At 38.9% G+C, this 23,583-nt stretch overlaps 2 protein-coding genes across 5 annotated transcripts in view; one reads left to right on the top strand and one right to left on the bottom strand.

The window, feature by feature from the left end:
* The window catches only part of ACAD11 (acyl-CoA dehydrogenase family member 11), a 55,658-nt gene that overhangs the window by 8,272 nt on the left and 23,803 nt on the right, over positions 1 to 23,583 (top strand). For all 4 annotated transcript variants that reach the window (XM_065587074.1, XM_042841277.2, XM_065587072.1 and 1 more), the window contains exons 3-13: positions 326 to 451; positions 1,467 to 1,628; positions 3,785 to 3,949; positions 4,953 to 5,100; positions 5,684 to 5,805; positions 6,604 to 6,710; positions 7,116 to 7,242; positions 9,917 to 9,994; positions 12,885 to 13,023; positions 13,128 to 13,235; positions 14,480 to 14,578. In XM_065587074.1, coding sequence (XP_065443146.1) covers positions 326 to 451; positions 1,467 to 1,628; positions 3,785 to 3,949; positions 4,953 to 5,100; positions 5,684 to 5,805; positions 6,604 to 6,710; positions 7,116 to 7,242; positions 9,917 to 9,994; positions 12,885 to 13,023; positions 13,128 to 13,235; positions 14,480 to 14,578 — 1,381 coding nt within the window. The remainder of the gene's footprint in view (positions 1 to 325; positions 452 to 1,466; positions 1,629 to 3,784; positions 3,950 to 4,952; positions 5,101 to 5,683; positions 5,806 to 6,603; positions 6,711 to 7,115; positions 7,243 to 9,916; positions 9,995 to 12,884; positions 13,024 to 13,127; positions 13,236 to 14,479; positions 14,579 to 23,583) is intronic.
* ACKR4 (atypical chemokine receptor 4) lies at positions 17,036 to 23,205 on the bottom strand. The gene is made up of 2 exons (XM_024107767.3): positions 22,988 to 23,205; positions 17,036 to 20,273 (listed from the first exon to the last, which is right to left on the bottom strand). The coding sequence occupies exon 2, from the start codon at positions 20,263 to 20,265 to the stop codon at positions 19,201 to 19,203; it is 1,065 nt and encodes a 354-aa protein (XP_023963535.2). The 5' UTR covers positions 20,266 to 20,273; positions 22,988 to 23,205; the 3' UTR covers positions 17,036 to 19,200.

The following is a 23,583-nucleotide window of genomic DNA, read 5'->3' as shown; positions in this document are numbered from 1 at the left end:
GCTGCTCTAGATGTTGTTAATATAAATCTGATTGAAGATAACGAAAATTAAAGTTTATACCAGGCCCAACTCTCAAGTGGGCTATTTCCCTCACGCAACTATTGGCATAAAAATTTAAGTGTTGAATGTTAGAAATATTAGAAAATGCAATTAATTATTCAAATGCACACACCAGTAGCAGTGTTCTGTACTGCATACATAATCCAGCGCTTGGTGTTTAGTAGGGCACGGTGTTATATTCTGTATATATGTAAAATAAATTTAATTAAATGCGTTTGAAGAATTTGAACATTATTCTGTACCTACCATACTATATCCTTCTTAGGTTGATAGAGAATATCATGTGCAGAAAGCATTATTTGCAGCTGGATTTCCAGTCCCTGAGCCCCTACTGTATTGCAGTGATGTTTCTGTGATTGGAACTGAATTTTATGTGATGGAACATATACAGGTTAGTCAATACATGTTGTAGTTTTTTGTTTTCTTTTCTTTTTGGTTTTATTTCCATTGCAAGCTCTTTAAAATAGCTAACGTTTTATATGTTGAAATAAGAACCTTGATAAAAATTTTCAATCTTGGGTGCCTAGAATAGGACTCCTAAGCCCCATTTTAGGCACCTAAATAAAAATGCTTGTTTTTTTTTTTCCAGAGGTGCTGATCACCAATAGCCCCAATTTACTTCCTTTTTTTTAGGACTTATTTCTCGCTCGCAGGGTCATGTGTTTGGCTCACCATTCAACATGATCTTCTCAGGTTGGTTGTCAGGCAGGATCACTGGTGTGAAAACCCTAGACTTATTAGGGGGAGCTGGTCCGGCTTTAAGGTTGGGTAACTGTTCTCCATCCCAGGCCCTCAACGTTTCTGAGTCCACAGTGTTTTTTTGAAAGAACTGATGAATGCATTAGCCAACTGTTCTTCAAAAGCTAACAGAGTTCTTGTTCAGGCAGCAATTATAGGAATATAGGGCCGGTATATGGACCACCCACATCAAAGGGCCCACAACAGAGGCAAATGATAGCCCCTCTTTCTCTCCCTCCCCCCCCAAAAAAAGTAAGTGGATTACTTTAAACTATTTTTGAAATGTGAAAAATCCTTATTAAACTAGAGCTTATCATTTCGTTTTTCAATTTATACACTGAATTATTTTGATTCAGAATATTTGAGATGGACCCAAGAAATACAATCTGGATTTCACACACCTCAGAGTTTGAGGGTGTCTGGTTCTAGAGTTCTAGTTCAGGATCTACAAGATATATATTAAATTCACTGCTCAGGGAGATCCTGTGAGATTGGTAGTTTTTGGATTTCAGTGAGCAAGAGTGCCTGGACCTTCCTGGACAAGAGGAAGAGATTACTGATGCAGTGACTGTTAATACATCATACACATCTTGTGCTGTTGAGCTGTGTGACCTTTCCCTCCCCTCCTCCTTCCATCCAACCAAATATCTGATTTATGATGTCTTTAGGGTCGCATATTCCGAGACCTCACACTACCTGAAGTCAGTCCAGCAGAGCGAGCTGCTTTGTATGTTGCTATGATAGAAACCCTGGCCCGGTTGCACTCATTCAGTTTGCATTCATTGGGTCTCCAAGGATATGGCAGAGGACCAGGATACTGTAGGAGGCAGGTAATGGTCTCAAAAGCCACTTACTTTGTAATACCCTTGATTGTTTCATTTGTATTCATTTGGTTACAACACTTTATATCAATGTCTTTAAAAATAACGAACATCTTTAAACTACTCAAGATTTTGGCTTTACCTAGTATCTTATAATTAGTTCAATTACTCTATATGTTATTGTGTTGATAAACACATTGATAAAGTCTATGGTCCTATTATCATACTGTAGTATCCATTCACCTGTGTCACATCTCCAGATCTGGAATTACACGTGCAGTGGGATTTATATTTGAAATACAACAAAGATCAGGTCTATCTTTCAGTGTCCTTTCCACTTCCCAGAGGGTATTTAGTACAGATTTAAAGCTAATGAGCTACTAAGGGTATAACAACACTGTCAAAATCCAGAAGCAGGAATAGCACTCCCAAGATTAATTTTCATGAATTTGAATCACCCGTGCCAGTTGATATAGGGACTTGCTTTGTCCCTTTTAGAACAAGCTGGAAAGGATCTTAATCATGTATTCCCAGTGGGTCAGAATCTGATATGTTACACCAGTATAAATCAAGAATAACTTCAGGGGAGTTGCTGCGGATCTATAGTGGTGCAGCCTAGGTTAGAATCTGGTCCTAAGTTGTTTTTTAGAGAAAGTTTCCTGAGCTTCAGAAATTGAATTTGTATGTGACTATTTCTTTTTGTTTTAGTGTGAAGATGTGGAAGTATCAAAGCTTATTCAACAGTATTTCTGAGGAGTTGATCCATGGTGTTTGATTTTCTGTTGTGCTTACTTTTGTAGCATATAGCAAGGTTATGAAATGAAATATGCACTCAGCCTTCCACTGGTGATAGAAACAAAGGCCAAAGATTGAGAGGTGCAATTTTCTGCTATTTATTAAACCTTCTTGAATTCTCTTCTGTACCTTATTGGATCTCTAAGATAATCTAAAGGCCAAGGGCAATGAACAGAGATCAAAATAGTTGGCTGGTAGCAGAGGGGTTAAGGAAGCAGAAGTCCTTTGGGTGGCTGCAATCCGAGTGAGTCACTGGAAGTGACTGAGCTCCGAGGGCTTGAAAAAAGAGACCCATGAGCAAAGGTGAAATAGAAGCTTAGAGCAGCTAAGCAACAGGCAGAAAAGTGCAGTGGGATGTGGTTTGTTAACTAAGAGCAAGTGATGCATTGGTGCAGGTGCAGGCGCACTGATGCAGCTGTGCCACTCTAGCGCTTTAATGAAGACACTCTAAGCCAATAGGAGAGAGCTCTCTCATCGGCATAGTTAATCCACCTCCCTGAGAGGCGGTACCTATGTCGGTAGGAAAAGCTCTGCAGCCTACATAGCACTATCTACATAGAGGATTAGGTCGGTATAACTACGTTGCTCAAGGGTGTGGATTTTTCACACCCCTGAACGATGTAGTTATACCAATATAGGTCTGTAGTGTAGACCAGGCCTAAAACCATAACAGTGGACATTCAAAAGGGAACATAGAGGGCAGACTGAATGGGCTGGAGCAGCTGACCATAGTGGGCTGAAGAGCTAGAGAAAACATGATAGGAATGCATATGTACAAATTATAGTAAGTGCAAATCCTTTAGATCTAGCCAGTATTTGTCTTCATTTATGGCATTTTAAATGCAATAGGGCAATAACAGAATCAAGCATATTCCTGCCAGTTACATTTCTTCATCTTAGAGTTCTAATTCTCAGGCCCACAACTAGCTGCATATGAGTGTGTCCCTGCACCTGTGCATAGTTATGACTGGAACATAATGTATTATTGTCTTTTAAATAAAATCAATTGGCTGTGTCAGCCTAGAGTTCCAAGAAGAGACAGAGGAAAAAAATGAATGCCAAGAAGTTTACTGGTGAATAGAAAATCTCAACAATGGCCTTTGTCTCTATTTCCAGTGGAAAAATTGACTGTGCATCATGTTTCATAACCATCTTGGCTACATATTCATAGCCATAATTATAAAAGTGAAGAGTAAGACCATCACAGAAAAGGCATGGTATATGGTGACAAATATTTTTTTCAACACCTTTGAATGATAACAAGTAAAAAGAAAGTTTGAATGGCTCGCTCCCTCAACTGTATAATGTTCTGCTTTAAAATAGCTGATGTTTGATTTCCCAGTTGTTTTACTTGTTCTTTATATTTTCAGGTTACAACTTGGAAAAAACAGTATGATGCATCTGCTCATGTAGACATTCCTGCTATGAACCAGCTGGCTGAGTGGTTAATGAACAACTTGCCAGCTGGTGATAATGAAGAAAATCTGATTCATGGAGATTTTAGAATAGATAACATCATTTTCCATCCAAGAGAGGTACCCCAAACATATACATACATATTTAATCATACTTCTTAGTTCTTGTTGTACTGTTTTCCTACCTTCATAATAGACATTGACAGGTGTTGCAGAGCACAATTTTCTTGAGATAAATTTATGGACTGCTTAAAACAAATTCACTAACCTAACTCTGATTCATTAGACCTTCTTTTCCCTCTTCCCATTTTCACATCCCCCAGTGCAAACAATCCTGCTCCATTATTGTACTTGGAATATACAGCTCAAAAAGGGAATCATAAAATACACTTAAGAGTCAAGCATGTGCTCAAGTATCACTGATTGGCTTAAGTGCCTGATCCAAAGCCCGCTGAAGTCAATGGAAAGACTTCCACATTAACTTCAGGTGGTTTGGGATCAGGTATTATCATAGGTATTATTATTAGTATTATCATAGGGCCTGGTAGCCCTCCTCATAGACTAGGACCCCATAGTGATAGACTCTGTGCAAACACAGAGCAAAAAGGTCTAAATATATAATATGCAATCTCAGTAAAAACAAGGGAGAAGAAAAAAAAAAAAACCTGTGAAAGTAAGGCAGGCCCATTGACAGCAATTCCAGGCCCCAGGGCAGAACAGTCGGTGGGTCCCAGCTGGTGCCCAGCGAACTGCTGGGTGTGCTCTTCAGGCATGGCCAGGGCTTGCACATGCCTGCCTGGTCAGTGCCTTTGCTGCCGCCGGTATCACCCAGCATGCGCCTAGGAGCATAGGTGCCGACTTCCAGATTTCCCAGGAGATGCTCGACCCCCCACTCCGTCCTAGGCCCCTTCCCCTAATGCTCCATTCCCGCTCCACCTCTTCCCACCCCTGTTCCGCCCCCTCCCCCGAGGGTGCCCCCTATACAACTGGTGCCTCCCCTTAGTGGGGGGGCATGCTCCAAAGGGCGGGTCATGTGTCTTCTAAATGGGAAGCATGTGTGAATGTAGTTAATTTAACTTGCTTGCCTTTATCATTCATCTGATAATTTTTTTTATTTATTTAGGCTCGTGTTGTGGCAGTCCTGGACTGGGAACTTTCAACCACTGGGCATCTTTTAGCAGATTTAGCTTATACTGCTGCATTTTACTTCTGGCCTAACACAATTAAACAGTTAGGCCAAGGGGGTACCTTGAGTTTTAGAGATACTGTAGGTAATTGTAATTTTGTTGAAATTAGTTTTTTAAAAATTGATTTCTATTTATTTTTTTATCTTTATAAACAGTTGATAGACAACTATTAACCATACCATACTAAACTTGTAAATAACTTCCATAGTTTACTAACAACATGTTTATTACAATCTAGAAAACTATAGCTAGGAAATGTATATTTCAATATACTTACGTGGTTATTAATAGTATTCCTTTAAGTGAAAAGATATTTTGAATGCTATTTTTCTTAGAGACACTGCCAGAAAACTTAAGCCTAAAATTGAATCTTCATGTTAAAAGACAAGACAACAATATTATTTTTTTACTGACCCAAAAAATGTTCTGTTTATATTTGGTTGGAATATGAACAGTCCCCATTTGTGTTTGGCTCCCAAATATAACAGCATTATATTAGTGCATGAGAACCAGTATGTGACACTTACTAGTTTATTTTTGTTGTGTAAATTGAATATAGTTTGTAAGACTAAACAAGCAGGATAACTGGTAAAACATTAATTAGAATTTAAAAACCAAGAAAGAGAAAAGTTTTGGACATGCTAAATATTCTGTATGGTTTTCCTAGGAATTCCATCACTTGAAGAATTGATTTCAGTTTACTGCCGCTGCAGGGGTATTAGCACAGATTTACCCAACTTGAATTTCTTTCTTGCTCTTTCATACTTTAAAATAGCTGGAATATGCCAGGTAACATTTTCATTGATACCTAATATATGTTCTTATAGTTTTATTACGAATATTTGTAGTTTGGTAATGTAGATTAAAAATGTAAAAAATATTGAAATGTTATAAAGTTGAAAAGCTTTTGTAATTTTATTTATTCTTTTAAAAGCTGTCGCGTGTTTGCTGCCTGTCACTAGTAGCTGTTTGGGCTATTGTTCCCTTTATAAAACTACTGATCAGATGATGGCTAACTTCAGAATTTTTAAAACAGACATTAGCCTTCTTTAGATTTGTTCATTTTGGATATGATCACCATGGATGCTACATGATGGGGGGGCCCCCTCAGGAAAAATCACATACACTGTTCTTTTAAACTCTGAGCATTGTGGGCCCCATCCAGTGCCTATTGAAATCAACAGATGGGAATCAATTGACATCAGCCGGCACTAGATCAGGCCCCACATGAACGTGTTTTTCAACTTTTATAATTATGTATCTGACATTTGCACAGTAAATACTTATCACTTGTGCTGTTGATTTTGTTGGTTGTCCTTCAGACTTGGACCATTAGTCTGTCTACAATGGAGTGAGTATTTTCTTTTTGTGTCTCAGTATCACTACTGATTGGAAAAGGATCAATGGCAATACTAATGTATTCAAGTAAAATGCGACCAACTTTTATATTGGAACACTGACTACTTCTTTTTATTGGGAATATATGAATTTAATTTTGCCCACCACTTCACACAGATTATCTGTCATATGGGACTCCAGTTTTAAGCAGATAATTAAATCATACATGTCTATTTTATTTGGTTTTAGGGTGTATATGCTAGATATCTTCTTGGAAATTCTTCTGCAGAGAACAGTTATGAGTTCGCTGAGATGGTGAAACCGTTGGCAGAAACGGGATTACTGCTCTCAAAAAGGTAAGAGCACTTGTTGGATATGTCTATGCAGAAATAAAAAAAAAACCCAGCTGGCCTGGGTCAACTGACTTGGGCTCACAGAGCTTGGGCTCTGTAGCCAAAAAATTGCTGTGTAGACATTTGTGCTCGGGCTGTAGTCCAAGCTGTGGGACCCTCAATCCTTGCAGCCCGAATGACTACATAGCAATTTTTCAGCCCTGCAGCCCAAGCCCTACGAGCCTGAGTCAGCTGACCTGGGTCTTTTATCCCTGTGTTGATATGCCCTAAAAGGCTTGGCTAACTCAGGTCAAACCTTTCACAGCTTTCTTATATATTTCTTTAAATAGTTATATATTCGTGTAAGGAAGTTTGTATTAACATCAGGAGAACCTGACTTTATTTATTTATTTTAATTTTGTTCCCTAGAACTTCTTTCACCAGTGACGCACAACCCAGCGGTACAGGAGAGCTGTTCCAGCAGACTAAAAAAGGCCAGGAGGTTCTGCTGAAGGTGAAGCGGTTCATGAAGCAGCACGTGTTTCCAGCTGAAAAGGTAGAAGCTTTTTCTTCAGGAAGTAGAGTGTGTTTGTGCAGAAATGCAGAGCTTACTTCACAGCTCACATCTTCACTTTGTTTAGGAACAGAGACAGAACTTAATTTTGTCCAGTCAGTGATGATTGCAGATTATGACTCATTATAAATCAGTATAGCCTTGGCAACAAAATCTAACCAAAGTACAGTCTCTGAATTAGTAGTGAATGCTAAAGGAAGAATATTGAATGGAGGAAAATACTCTACTAATAACAAATACAATAGTGTCTTTCACAGTAGAGAAAAGACAGAACTCTGTTGTAGTGAGGGAGTGCAAAGGGGGTTCCTGATGTTGGACATAGATAGGCGCTATTGCGCTCTGACTAGCTCACAAACTGGAAGATGTTGACTGTCCACACAGTGTTACCATACAGGGCCTGCCTGAATCCTGGCCCAGATTCTTTCTCCTTTAGCTTTTTGAGGTTCATGGTTCTTCAGTTCCGAGGGAGTGTTGAAAGCAGGAGATTAGGAGTTGATACTTGAGTTCCCAATGTTGCTGCTGACTTAAGTGTGATCCTAGGGATGTTGCTCAGCCTCTCTCTGTATCTATTTTTTTTTCTCTTCTTACAAAGTTTTTTATAAAAACAACAAGGAGTCTGGTGGCACCTTAAAGACTAACAGATTTATTTGGGCATAAGCTTTCGTGAGTAAAAACCTCACTTCTTCGGGAAGTGAGGTTTTTACTCACGAAAGCTTATGCCCAAATAAATCTGTTAGTCTTTAAGGTGCCACCAGACTCCTTGTTGTTTTTGTAGATACAGACTAACACGGCTACCCCCTGATACTTGACAAAGTTTTTTATGATAATTAATTGTAAAGTGCTTTGAGATCGTTAGCTGAAAGTAACTATGGTATAATCATTGCCAACTATCCTTGTTTAATGTGTCATCATGACTAATCATTGCATTACAGTATGCACTGTGACTAACTCCCTTACAACAGCTCTGACCCTCAGGACAATCTGCTTGTTGGGATTAAGTCTGAAGATCCAAGCCTTCTGAAAGAAGCAGTTTTTTGACTAATACTCTACTTGGATATGCATTTTGTCCCCGTGATTGTTCTTTGCCTGCAGCACTAAGTTGTTTACTTTCTCTAGACTGGTCTCTTGTTTGGTGTGTGGGAGGTAACATGCCTTGCAACCAGGTTAATTTGATAAAAAACGTTGGTGTCCTGCTTTAGTGATGTTGTTAGAAGTTAATGTAGTATTCAGTAAAGTATTTGACTGTAAGTTCCCAGGACTATAGGATGTTGCTTCTTGTGGAGTCATAATATGCTACTATGAATGTTAGAGGCTTGATTGTGTCCCAGAGGGAAGAATTGCATTGGAGAATTGTTTGTCATCCAGGAAGAAGGCTGCTGTTCTTACCCCCCCATCCTGGGTGGAATGTTAACCTTGCCCTTTTTAGAAAGGGCTATGGGAAAGGTAAAGTGCTGTTTATATCTGATATTAAGTACACTTCTGTAATATATCAACATGCCCTCAGTTCCTAGATGTGTCTGACATTAATGTAGGCTTCAAAGCTGATAGTGGAAATGGCCAGAGAGGTCCATAATTATGAAAAACAAGATGATTTCTTAATGTACCTGCTCCAGATGAGTTCTTGTTTCTGAAAGATTTTGTCAAAGGTCAAACAGCCATCTTTTGGTCACAACTAGTTTTGTTTCTCTCCAGGAAAAAACGTGTTCTAAGGAATGTCTGTTTAACAAAAAAACAATATTGAAAGTTTCCTACATAAACCTTTAAAGGAAATGTATGTTTGTTTTTGATTGTTTGCTACAGCTGGGGTTGGGAAGTCAGGACTCCTGAATTCTCTTCCTGAACCTGATTCACAGCGTGGCTTTAGATAGGCCATTTAACCTTTCAGTATAATGAGTAATTTAACCTCCCAAAAGTTGATTGAAAGTGCTTTGAGATCCCTGAATAAAAAGCACTAAAAACTGTGAAATATAATCAGTGCATAAAAAAATTAGTCTTCAAAATGTCCCATAGAGAGCAACTTTTAGCATTAGGATTGCTATGAAGGGCACAACCGTATACAGTGCTAATATCTAGTGCTCCAGATGACTGAGTACACAATGAAAAGATCATCTGTTATTTAGAGAAACAGCTGTATTCTTCATGTTTCCACTTGTTGCATACTAAAATTGGATAACTAGCTTGCATGTTGCAATATTGCACTGGTAGTACTGTATGTGCTGTGTCATCATATATTAAGTTTTATATAGTAGTGATTATTTCATCATGGTGTCATTAATTTCATATACAATTACCCTTCAAGAATACTAGTCATGACAAGTGCTTACTCAGATCTTCAGAAAATGTTGAACTTCAAACACCGTCAGGTAAGTGTTTTAAATAGTATTGAGTCACTTTTATATCTGAAGTGAGGTGCTGTTTTGGCTAAATTTCATGAGGAGTCTTAAACCTGTTTCATATGTGTGAGACATAATCAGATTGCAATTAGGATTTTAATTTTTTTGTTTTTAACTATTTAACATATACTCTTGTACAATTAAGATGCACTTCTAGGTATTTAATAGGAATTCATTTTGGTTTGTGGAGACTGGGAAAGAGGTAGTAGAAGACACCACATATTATTACTTTTTATTGTGTGTTTGTTTGTTTTGTTTTTAAGGAAGTGGTTGAGTACTATGCCAGGGATGAAAATTCACTGGACAGATGGACGAAACCTTCAGTGATTGAGAAACTGAAGGTACTACAAAGTGAATGTTTGCCTGAGTATTGCAGTGATGATGGAAATGAGGGAGTTGCTGCAATTGCCTAAGCAAATATTACCTAGAGTAGTTTACCTTTTAGATAATCATGTTTCTCTTATGCATATAAAATACAATAAGCTTTTAAAAAGGAAATGCAGTTTAAAAATACACATGGTAATACAGTATTTCCCAAGCTTTTGAAAGCTCAGGAAAACAAAACCATTTGTGCCCCTTACAATCCTGCCATATGGTGGTGCTATGATAATTGGGCCTACAGATTTACCCTAATTGTGAACTCAACTCCAAGAAGTGAGCATAATTTCATAAGAGGTCACAATAACCCATAACAACAAATGCTGATGGGAAAAGACGCAAAAGCGAGACAGATTGAATTAGTCCAAACAAAAAAGCCTACTGATATAAATCAAGGACTGACATCAAGAGATGAGGGGAACCAGAAATCATTGAACCAAAATGATGTGTCAGAAAATAGGCCTAATTGGTGAACAAAATAAGAGGTCGGGCTCTTCCACCCATCACTCCTTTTTGGAAGAGACTTTGGGAGGAAAAATTGGCTGCTGAAGTGAGATTCACCATCATAGCTATCACCCCCGCCGTCTCATGGGTCCCTGGACCTCTTCATCCTAATCCCTGAGAAATGTCCTAACCAGAGCAGGCGAGAGAGAGGGAGCCAGATGACATTGCCATCTCCGCTGGCTCTAGCTAAATCCCAATCATCACCTGCAGTGTGAGACTTTGTCTTGCCCCATTCCCCCCCCCAAGTCCTTTTCCTTCCTTGCCTTATTTCATCTCTTTCTTAACTCTCTCCTTTTTCCTTCTGTCTGATAAGAGTCTGGCTTAGCTGGCCAAGACTGCATATTTGCCGTACGTCTGAAAGCCTGTGACAGTGGTTGATAACACTGTGTGCTGTACCTGTATTTTTCCAGCAGTGAGATTGCAAGTGACTCAACATCAGAGACAGAAGATGCATTTTCTATCTTTGCTATTTCTTTTCTATGTGTCTGGCTTGTTTATCTTCTTAGGAAATGGGATCAGACTTTAATAACCGCAATGCCAGCTCCAGCTTGTCTCAACTAACTTCTCTTTTCCCCAAAAAAGAAGATTTATTACTATCTTAAAAACTGTCAAACAAGGGTTATTTTTTCTTTTAAAGACACTCTCCAGTGAAAGAGAAAGGGAATAAGGATTGTTCTTGAAATGAAAGCCTTACTTTACATTCCAAATGCTTTAACTTTTTGTCCTGCTTTTCTATATCTTTTTAATAAAAGCTTAAAAGGATTTTAATGGTGTATTTGCCAGGGTACTAAGCAGGCTGAGGTCTCTGTATATCTAACCCTAAACCTTGTTTAAGGTTTGTTTAGCCCAGGTACTCCATCTAGACTTTTTTACGGTATGAGCGGAGTCTCAGAGCAGATTGTGTTAATCTTCATATTGGTTCTTCATCTCCTTTCTTACATGCTTTGAGCAGTGAAATAGTTAACAACACTGACATTTAAAGTGTGATCATTTCAGAAGATAGCACATACCGAAATGAATGGGGAAGTTCACACCTCTCAGAGCTGCTATTTCAGGCTCTCTGCAGTCTCAGGCAGATGTGATTACATCAGTTACAGCTGGGTCACATTTTCAAGTCTTTATTTATAACCAGAGCAGCTAGAAACTTTAAAAAAGAGAAGTGAAACTGGAGAAAAAGTGGGAGACCTGTCTGAGGGCTTGTCTACACTGCAAAGTTGACAAAACTTGTGTCTTTCACGGGTACTTAAAGCCCCCCCGCTCCCGACCCCCCCCAGACAAAAGTTTTGCCGACGCAAGTGGCAGTGTGAACGCGGCTTTGTCTGCAGGGATGCTCTGCTGCCCACGGGGCTGGAAGTATTTTGTCAGCAAAAGTGCCGAAAAAGTACCAAAAAAGAGCATTTACACACGCTGACTTTTAGCGACAAGGCTGTGTCGACACAGCCTTATCGCTAAAAGCTGCATAGTGTTGACAAGCCCTGAGCCTTTCCCTTCCTTCCTTCCTTCTCCCACCCCAGCAGATATGCAGGCACGAGCGCATGCGCACACACACACACTTTAGAAAATGCTGTGCTTATACTTGAAACTGTTTTAATTGTTATGTTGACATGAATAGAATTCACCTCACACATTGCTAATCTATATTCCAGTTCTCTATTTTTAATAAAGCTTAAATAAAGTATTCACAGTGTCTTTAGGGGGCACCCTGATCCCATGATAAGGGAGGCCCTGCAGCACTGTGGAGAGGGAGGGAGAGCTCCTTTCTTTCCTTGTCCTGGGATTGGAGCATACCATCACAAAACAGCATAGTCTTGTACAGGGGTGACGTGTGCCGAAACAGTTAGCCATCTCCTCATTCAAATAGCATAGATTCCAAAAGCACAACAGGAAAACAATATACTACTGCACAAACCAGAACACATACATGCATGTGCACACAGTGAGTTATCGCCATTCTAGCCAGAATACTTCATGGAGCAGGCAGATTTTTTAACAGTTGTTCTTTTGAAGGAGCGTGTGGAAGCTTGGCATATGCTACCTGGGTGGTTATTCTGGGCTTATGTGGCTATGTGGTAGAAGCCCTGGAGTTCAGGAGTAGGTGAAGGAAACAAAGAAAGGGAGAGAGTGTGTGAGAGAGGTTGAGAGAGATGTATACATGGAAAAAGTTAGGGAGAGCTTGAGTGTGAGGCGGAAGCCTCAACGTTATGCCAAAAAATGGAATATAGAGACTCAGGAAAGGAGAACTGTAGTTGGGACAGCAAGATTGACTGGATGGAGGTGAGATGGTTACTGAATCAGAATGTAATCTCAGAATAAAGATTCATTGTGTGTTGGTCTTATGTCTTCTGACAGGAAATGGCCAAAGCAGAGGGTCTGTGGAACCTTTTCCTGCCAGCCATCAGTGGTCTGAGTCAGGTTGACTATGCATTAATTGCAGAGGAGACAGGAAAATGCTTCTTTGCCCCAGAAATTTTCAATTGTCATGCACCAGGTTAGCAAACCTTCCCCCCATCCCATTCCTTAGCCACCATTTTGTAAACATTTTATGCTGTATGAACTATGTATTGCAAAAAGAAACATTCTGATTGCTCCCAGATACTGGAAACATGGAGGTCCTGCATTTGTATGGGTCTGAAGAGCAAAAGAAACAGTGGCTTGAGCCTCTTCTTCAAGGGAAAATTAGTTCTTGCTTCTGCATGACAGGTAAATGTTTCTGCAGTTGAAAACGCCTCCCCCCTCCCCCCGTTGCATGTTTCACATCAGTGCAGAGAGGTGCAAAAACACAAGCTATTATGTGCTAATACTGTTTGCATTCCACCATTGCTTTGAACCTCTCTATGGGCTATTGACAGCCAGAGGGTCTAATTCTGCAAGATGCTAAGATCCTTAGTTCCCATAGTCACAGTAGTTGCCATTTCCCGTAGTTAAGATTAATAATAATCTATTTGCTATAAGAATATCTTCACTCTTGCTTTTTTATTAATAGCCAAACAAAATTACTATGCAAACAGGACATACAGTAAACTTACCCTCCTTTGTAAAGTGCGTTGAGATCACTGATGAAACACACTGTAAATATGCTAAATATGATACCACTTTAGCAGCTAATAGTGCTTATGTAATACTTCAAATATCAATGACCGTTCATCTGCAAATCTTTCCTATGTTTGTGAAGTGTAATGTAGAAAATCAACACCAAAACATGATGCACTTCCTGTATAGCAATTGCTTATCATTCCTTTTGGGTTTACATTGTCCATTATGGCCAAAATTTTCAAACCCGGGTGCCTGAAATTATCCTCTCAGTGAAAATTGCTGGTGGTCAGCACACCTCTGGAAAAACTAGCACTTTTGATATAGGAGAGTATCTTTAGGCACCCAAGTTTGAAAATTTTGGTCCACAGGTTTAGGGCCAAATCCTGAAAAGTGCTAGGTGCCTCCTGCAAGTCAGCAGGAGTTTAAATAACAGGCTAGGATATAATACCTCTTATTGCTGTGTTCCCAAAGGAGAAGAGGTGTTTTCACCTAAGATTTGGAAGGAAATAGAATATTGATGAAGCAGACTGAAGGGAGGTTGTTCCAAACAGCAGGAGCGCAAAGGAAAGGCTGTCACTCTATCAGTGATAACATTCGGTGAAGATCTCCAAGGTCACTAGCTTTAGGAGGTTGTAGAGAAAGAGAAGGACCCAGATTTTCTCCCCTGCTCTGCTGTCTTGTAGTGCAAAGGGTACAGAAAGAATCTGTGTCACCAGGTGAGAATTCCTTTGTCATGAGGGTGCCTTGAATTACACTTTTTATCCCCACCTCTTTTACCTTCGCTCCAGTTTTTTATTGTATGACGTTTGTATAAGCAAAACCAAAAGTAATTGTAATCCCCTCCCATAATATATGAATAATGGATCTAACTGCAAAACCATTGTATATGCTCATAAATGTGTTTTGTACAGAGCCTGATGTTGCTTCGAGTGATGCCACCAACATGGAATGCAGCATTCAGCGAGATGGAGATAGCTATGTAATCAATGGCAAGAAATGGTGGAGCAGTGGTAAGTACAGAACAATGAATTTATGCTTGAATTCCTTCTGAACATGGTGAAACAAAAATAATTTGCATTCCAGTTCTGAGAAGTTCAAGTGTCTCTTCAGTGACCAGGGTGCTGGATTGTAAAATACACCGCGACCCGATATAACACGAATTCTGATATAACGCGGTAAAGAAGTGCTCCGGGGGGGGGCAGGGCTGCACACTCCGGCGGATCAAAGCAAGTTCGATATAACGTGGTTTCACCAATAACACAGTAAGATTTTTTGGCTCCCGAGGACAGCGTTATATCGAGGTAGAGGTGTAGTGGGGAAAGTGATATTCAGGCTTGGTTTTAATACATGAAGCCCAAACCTTAATTCTGTTAAGGATGTGTGCTGTTGTTTGTACCCTTTTACTCTTTTTTGACCCTTTTAAACCCTTCCAGAAGTTACTTAGCTGACACATTGAGCTGCACTGTACTCCTCTAATGTATCTTTCCATCAGATGACCCATGTATTTTAAGCTTTGTCCTGAGGCTTTCTTCATATTTGGCAGCTCGTGCGTGGAATGGGGGTACTATGGAGAGCTATATGGGTTCTTATTTTAAGTCATGCTTCCCTGGCTGTTTCTTTAGACTAGGCTTTGGTGCTGATGCATTAGCCCTGTTCTGAACGCTTCCTGTCTCACTTCCTAGCTAGTTTTATAAGCTGGTGCATAAATGGTGAATATCCTTGAAGCTACAGTGCAAAAACTTTTTACCAAAGCATTTAAATGAGTAACAGACTATGAATCCCAGCCTTGAGTTTTGTTCCTGCCCCCAAGTATACAATATATATGAGCATCATTTGTTGCTGTATGTATTCCCTTAGAAAACAAGATATGGTAGTTAAATGTACCAGGATATAACACATTAATTCAACACTTTCAACATCACTGCAAAGGTCTCAAAACCAAGGCTTATTTTGAGCCCTTGCTCTTCCTGGAAGTAGAACAAGCTGGTTCTGCCTCCCTGGACCGTGTACTTCAGGCCCTGTGCCCTGCAGCTTCAACATGGATATTCTTATCTTGAGTCTCTCTATTCAGTGCTATGGGGCACAACTGGTTTCCTAGATCCTACCCTCTGAGCATCTGTATCTCCACAGGCTGGTCTGGAAGCAGTTAATTGGTGTGATTTAAAAATATTGTACGGGGGATCACAAGGTGAACCACACAGTGACAAAAATTATTCCTGTCCTTGATAGCTGGGGAGGGATAGAGGAATTCTCTGTCCCTGAACTAGTCTTTCTAGCTTTAAATCAGCATAGACAATGTAATGTACTATAAGAACATTTTAACTCACCCATTCAAAAAAAAAAAAAAAAAAAAGCATGAATGTAAAATGTATCCAAAATTACTGCAAAGTAACTGAAGCAATGACAGTGCTATGATTTACTATGATTTAAAGTAGCAGTTCCAAGCTCATAGGGGAAAAAAAGATCATTTTCTTTTTGCAGACTTTCCAGAAATACATATGCTAAATACTATATTCTAATAGAGCGTAATGCAATTCTAGTTTACATAAATCATTTATATTGTAGGCTTCACTGTTGTATTTTGTAAAGTTAGCATCTAATCCCAGGAGATTCTGATAATGAATTCCCAATAAAATCAACTAATTTGCATTTTAAATAACTGTTACTATATTTCTAGAAAATCTGCAAACAGAAAACCATCAGTCGATGGGACCTAAGGGCACTCAGCACCTTGCAGGGCAGGGCCTCAAATATAGTGTAGTGAGATCTGTACTAACACTAATTGGAATGGAGCTTGAGTGTTACCTACGTGTGTGTGTGGGGGGGGGGAGCTACATAGTGAGATGCATCCACAGAGTTTGCAAATAGCGCTAATAATTTACTAATACAGTTTGACCTGCAATATCTAGAATCACCAGTAGATGGAGGGCTCTGTGTAGGCCTAATACTTCAGGGACTGAAGTGGAAAGGAAGCTTGGCATATTTGTCACCTTCCAAAATGGGAGTATCGCTGGTTGATAGCTGCTGTTATCTCAACATAAAGAAGAAGTTTGTCTCTTGTCTTCTATTTAATCTTACACAGGTTTCTTACAGTCCATAAGCTTAAACCTACAAAGCATGCCTGATGATTTCTTGTATACCTATTGTTCGTCTGAACATGTAACTCGCACTTCTCAAAATAGAGAGACCGGGTGGGGGAGGTAATATCTTTAACTGGACCAACTTCTCTTGGTGAGAGAGACAGACAAGCTTTCACAGAGTTCTTCTTCAGGTCAAAATAGAGTGCATTTGGGGCCTATCGAAAGCCCATTGTAATCAATGGAAAGACTCCCATTAACTTCAGTGGGCTTTAAATGAGGCCCTATATTGGAGCCCAGTGATTACTTGAAGTGTTTGTTTTTGGAACACCTTTTGAAATGCAAGTTGCTTGAAAATTTAATTTTTCAACTGATCACAAATACAAAAAGTGTGGCAGAGATTTTTACTTCTCCATATATAATAAATCTAATAAAAAGCAAGGATAATTAAAACCAGAAGTGAATACATCGGGGCCACCATTTTACAGTATCACCTTATTTATAGGTAGTAATTACCACAGCATCTACTTCATGTGGAAATGCCAGGTCCCTTGTGTGGAGGTTGCCCTAGAGCGCTTTCTTCTGTATAGACTTAAATTCTTGTTAATATATCGGTTACACTGCTTTTAAAATACACAGGGCCGATCCTCTGTAAATCATGGAGGTATGCCAGTATACGCCAGTCGAGAGTCTAGCCCACAATACATGCATATTACAGATGAAGAACAATAGATATATCAGTGCCTGTTAGTTTCACTACAGTGAGGCTTTATCAGTATAAATAAAGGTTGTTTTATTTATATATTTTTTAAAAACTCTCAACATTAGCTACTGGGCATTACACTGGTTAATTTCATAATACCAACACCTCCGTTTTAGCATATCACCAGTAAAACTGACTGGCAAAACTGTCTTGCAGCAGCACAGGAAATGATCTGTTGAATAATGGTTTAGTTTCCCTACACTGGGGGCCACAAAGCCGGCCTTTCATCTTTTGCCTATGTACATATCTATCTTCCTCCTCGCGTGAGCCCAATCTGTTTACTGCTCTAGCCTCCTCATTTTTTGTGGTTTCCCTTCTTCCTAGGACAGGGAGCTTATGTTGTAACCAGATGACCACCTACCTTGCCCTGTGCTCACAGGGATGAAGTCACAGGATTTGCTGACTGATTAGCCACCTTCCTTAATTCAGTGGGCCAGCATTCATTACCTTATTTTCTGCATCAAATACATATGAATGTCTTGAGACTGATGTAATGTGGGGTGTGTAGCCAATTAGATCCACCTTTGTTACCAAAATCATCCTCGCAGTAAAACTCATGTAAACAGATTGCAGAGAGTAGAAGGAAACTGAGTATTCTTTAAACACTTAAATGTAACAATTATATGGACAATTAAAAAAATTGTCTACCTTCTAGCTATCACAGGCCAGTACTTTTAATCTCACTAATTCCTTCCTTAAGGACCATGACTGTTTCCACTCATGAACTATTGAGTATAAATATGCTCACTTGCTTCAGCCAGTTATTTATATTCTTTGTGCCAAAGCTACAGAGATTGGTGCCTGAAGTGCACCTGCAAAATATCCATAAAGGCATACAATACATTTACAAATCAAAGCTAATTTTCTATAACACAGTATAGGCCTACATGTTCAAAATTAGGTCATAAGTGTAATCTGCAAAATGTAAGACGTTTTCATTGCTGGTTGTTACATCAGTTCCCAAAGCATTTTATAGAGGTCACAGGAAATGTGAATTGCCTTCCAGGAAACTACCAAAATGCCGCTCTGAGTAATCTCATATGAATATGGATTTAAAACCAAAGATTTGGCATGTGCCTATAATAGGAAATAGGTCTCATTGCAATCTAGTGCAAGCAGAATATAATTAAAAGACATTCTGTGTTGTTACAGAAAAGGAACTCTTTTAAACATGCCACATATATTTGGAATCATAAAACACTGGACCATAGCTTGCTGTTTATTGCTGCCTCTGTGAAATACCAGAGATGAACTATTTCCTCAGCTCAAGCCTCACAGGCCATTTGTGAAGTGAAAGCTGAGGAAAAACAGAGTTGCAATTTAAAATCAATAGGAAGACCTGAAACAGTTTTGAGAAGCAACTCTGGAGTGTTACATTTTAAAGGACTGAAGATTATTAACTCTGGGGTACAAAATTCAGTGCCATCATATTTTTTTTTTCCTTTTTACATATTCAGTATATATTTGTTGTGATTAGCATACCGGTATGTAGTCCATTCACTCTTCATCTAATTAATGGTGTAGCACTGTGACCCTTTAAATCCCACTTTTTTCAAGCGTTCAAACTGAACTCTGTTTCTGTTGTTTCCATTACCTTTAGTATATGGTCTTTGGTCTTATTCTATTTTGAACTGCTTTGCAACATCTTGGCTGGTTCATGTGTCAGAACATCCCTTCAGATTTGATTTACAGAGTAACATGGATGTTTAAGTTTAATCAAAGAGGAAATAGCTCTCAGATGCATTATAATTGTGCCCTTCTGTTACGCTGGTTAGAGAGGGTGCTACAGTGGCTATATAGTAAAGCTACTTATTTCTTCTGTGTGGCCGTCACAATTCATAGAAATCTCTTCAGTTGGTATATTGCGATTTCTCCTCCAATATCCAAAATTTTTGGCTATTTTCGTAATGTGCATTTTAAAAGAGTCTCCCATAAAGACGTACAAGATTGGGTTCAGGCAGCTGTGAAACAAGGCTATACTCTTAGTTATTTGGAGGGCAACATCTATGGTTTTACTCATGTCACAGTCTGTAATCAGCAAGTAGATGACGTCTATGGCTCGCCAGAACTTGACAATATTGTAGGGCAGCTGAGTGATAATGAAAACAGCCACTACTGTCAGCAGAACTTTGAGGGGCCTAGATTTTTGAACGTTTGTAGATCTAAAGAGTGCTCTGGCAATGGCGGAGTAGCAGATCAGCATGACGAGGAAGGGTAACACAAACACTAGAGTAACTTCCAGGATTTGAATGGTTGCTTTAAGGAGTGTTCCCAGGTCCACTGAAAAAACAGGAAAGCATCCATACCGGTCACTGTTTTTCTTGACTGTGTTAAAAATCAGTTCAGGAATGCTCAACAAAATGGCAGCCAACCAGACACAGATACAAGTTACGCTGCATTGCTTCCCACCTCTTTGGTGACTTTGGGGTTTGGAAATGGCATTATATCTATCCACACTGATACAAGCCAGAAACTGCATGCTAGAGCTGAAGTTCATGGTGTATAAAGCAGAAGTGACCTTGCACATGATGTTTCCAAGCCCCCATCCATGGACTGCATTTGCAACCCAGAAAGGGAGTGTGAATAGCAGTAACAGATCAGCAATTGCCAAGTTGATGATATAAACATCTGTCTTAGTCTTTAGTTTCTTGCAGTAGGCGTAGATTGCCACCACTAATGAATTTCCTGCAATTCCCACAATGAAAACCAGTGAATAAAACACAGGTAGGAACAATTTAGTGAAATTTCTCACCTCCTCTTTTTCACAAAGCATTTCAAACTGAGTGTAGTCAAAGGTGAAGTTTGATTCACCGTTGTCCTCATAATAGTCCATTGAGGTATTTTCACCCCACCCCATGGCAAAAGCTACAAGACAAAAAACAAATCTAAGTTGATTGCATGTTTAAAGATTGTCAGTGGGCTCTAGAACACATGTTAGGGTTTGTATAAAGATCTAAGCTAAATACAAATAAAAAGTAATACTATGTACACATTTGAGAATAGTAAGATACTACCCCCAAACAAACAATACATCTACAGCTCCTTGGGGGAGGGGACTGTGTCTTCCTATCTGTTTATACAGCACCTAGCACATCTGAGCAAAACAATCCTGGCTGGAGATTTAGGGTGCTACCACAATACATACTCTGAGAAGGAGAGCAAACTGTTTGAAATTGAGAGGCAGACATTGCTAAGGGGTGCCTGCAGTTGTATATTTCAGCAGGGTGTGTGTGTGTGTGAGATTTGTCAGATGCAAGTCAGCTGCTTATGGGAGGCGTCTGCTTAAAAACAATAGAGCAGAATTGGCCCCAGTTCTGGCCATATTGAGTTCACTGGTGCTCTGCATGAGTGCAGGCTCCACCTACACGGATCTGTTTGCAGGATTGATAGTCTGGGAATGTCTCCACAGCAAAAGCTAGTCTACCTAAACTAGATTGAATCCAGCTAATGCACATAACAATAACAGTGAGGACAGTGCAATGCAGGCTTCAGAACTGGCTTGCAAACAGAGTACATATGCAGGGCTGCACTGTCTTTACTACTCTCGATACCTGCACCTGATGTATTCAAGGTTGCTTGGGTAGGCTAGCTGTTGCACAGTTTTTGCTGTGGAGACATACCCTCTGAGGCAGTCTCAGTCCTGAGGGAAGAAAGGAAGCCACCTATTAGTTTTCCCAGTATACTATGCACAGACAATTTTGTGTCTAGTGAGAATTTTTAAAGGTCAGTGAAATAGTTCAAAACCAAAAACTTCAGTAATTTCCAAGAATTATGCTGACAGATTTTCTTAATGATTAAGTACAAGTACATGTTATAAATAGTCTCATGATGAGACTTTTATTGCCCTTTAATCTTGAAGTTTAGGAGATTCCATCTCCAGTCTGCACCTTGTAGACAAATCACTTATTACAGTACACTTTTCCCTGTATCCTATTCCCAGTTCCTATAACTATGTAGAATTACTCATTTGCTGAAATTCCATCTAATGTAAAAAGAGACTGCGAGATCCTGTAATGGCCTATTATCTGGAAATAAATTGACTAATGCTAGCCAAGAGCAGAAATCTGCTGAATAGAGAAAACACATTTTCTCTGTTACAATGTTTCAGAATATTACTGTGTTAAAGTTATTGAAAACAGATGCTAAACTGATATCTGGCGCTGCCTGTGGGCTTTTTGAAACTTGAAAAAACACATACAACTTTGGCTGTCTTTAAAGAAAACATCTGCCAAATCCTTTCTCAGAATATTTATCTGAAAATCTTTTTAAAATGGCTTCTTTCTACAAATAAAAGTTAAATTGTTATTAATGTCATGTGCAAGGTATGAGTGTGGTTGGAAACTTGAATTTTAAAAAAATTGAGAAACATTAACATTTTCATTTGATACTTGTATCCAAAAATTGTTTCCTCACCTGGTCATGAAACTGCTCTCAAATTAATAAATGCTGGTTATTTAATATTGATGTTTTGGTTAGTTGGTTTTGTTTTTAATCCTTAATCTCTGTGGAATTTTTCAACCAACATTTCAACGGATTTCCTATTCTGGACTTTACATGATAATTAGTTTTTCTTCATATAAGTCTGTCATCTGGTATTACTGCATAGTGAAGTATACAGTATAGAAGATAAAGGGATTTTATTCATTTTTATTTTATTTGGCAAGGGATACTTTGGGATACTACTATATATATTCTACCACTGGTAGTTTCTATCAATCAGCTGTTTCAACAACAATAATAATTTTGCAGTTACATAGCTCATTCATTGGAAGAATTCAAAGGTAGGAATTAGTATTCCCATTTTACCAAAAAGGAAATGGAGGTCCAGGAGATTAAGGCACTTGCCTAAGATTAGACAGCAAATTAGAAATATAATCTTGGTCTCCTGACTAAGTGCTCTAAACATTAGAGCTCATCTGGAAATGATTAATCTAAGAGAATTATTAGCAGATTTTCTTAAGGGCTAATAAAAAGGGAATTTAAACTAACTCTGACATTTTTGTTAATGCATCATAAAGCAGGGAAGCTTGTAGGGTGGGGCATGTTCAGATAGCTGATATAGTTTCGGCTGAGCTGAATTCTGTATTAAATAATTGCCTGTTGCTGCACAGTGGCTATTTGTCCCTAAAACTAATATTTCTGATTCTTGAGCAACATTTCTATTCATTGTATCTAGTATGAATATTAATATACATATTTGCACATCTTATAAAAATGACTACAGAATTTTGGTATGAATTCAATATTACTCTGCATGTGTGGGTAGGCAGCATGTGTGAACACCACTTCGATTAAATATGCATAGTGAGAAATGTACAGATTTTTTCCTTCCCCTTCTCCCCCCGGATTTGACTTTACTGTACCACATGAGCACAAATCTATCACTGATTGATTAATTAATGTGACTTTCAGAATTGTAAGTGATTACTTGGTTCAATGAAATACTTAACTCTGTAAAACAAACTTCAATAACATTCACAAAGAGCAAAATCTCCAGTCCTTCTAGCTACAAAGATGCTCAGTATTACACTTAGTGTACAGCTAAGTAAATAATAAAATTTTAAAAAGAGAGAACTGACCTGTTTTTTTGTCAGCAGTCTGGTAGCAGAAGCTGATGTTTTGAAGTTCCACAGTGGAATGTTCAGTTCTTGTGTGACTCACCCTAATCTTCGTCCTCTTTCCTGCATCACGCCCTTAAAGTGAACCTAACTGTACTTTCATTTTAATTTTCCTGTAAAAATCCTGCTTTCCTGGAAGTCAGTTATCACTTGTGCGCTTGAGTCACAAGTTTGCTACTTATGTGCGTGTTTAAACCAGAACAGTGGAGTTAACTGGAAAATCAGCTAGTAGCGTTCAACTTGTTTAGGTATGATTATCTAAAAGGGATAGGTAAACATTTGAATCTTTACTACAATACACTAGAATAACAATTTTATTTTTGAAGCATCCCCTCTGTGATGCATTGTGTACAAAATTAAAAACAAACTTAACAACTCACCTCTTAAAATATGAAAAAAATAAAAACGGGTTCGTAACAGGGGGAACCTTTTGGGGAGGTTAACAGTGGCGGTGCTGCACCTTTTTCGGCTGTCTACGATATTAGACATACAAAAGTGAATGTTTCCAGTGGGTCCCCACTTCTACAATTTATTAAGGGATAGTAGGGGATGCTTTA

The sequence above is a fragment of the Chrysemys picta genome, chromosome 2 (genome assembly GCF_011386835.1).
Source record: "Chrysemys picta bellii isolate R12L10 chromosome 2, ASM1138683v2, whole genome shotgun sequence".
NCBI lineage: Eukaryota > Metazoa > Chordata > Testudines > Emydidae > Chrysemys > Chrysemys picta.
This window is presented reverse-complemented; position numbering and strand designations above follow the sequence as displayed.

What these genes read in the sequence shown, in the direction of transcription:
- ACKR4 (XM_024107767.3), bottom strand. Translation starts at nt 20,265, where the DNA reads ATGGGGTGGGGTGAAAATACCTCAATGGACTATTATGAGGACAACGGT.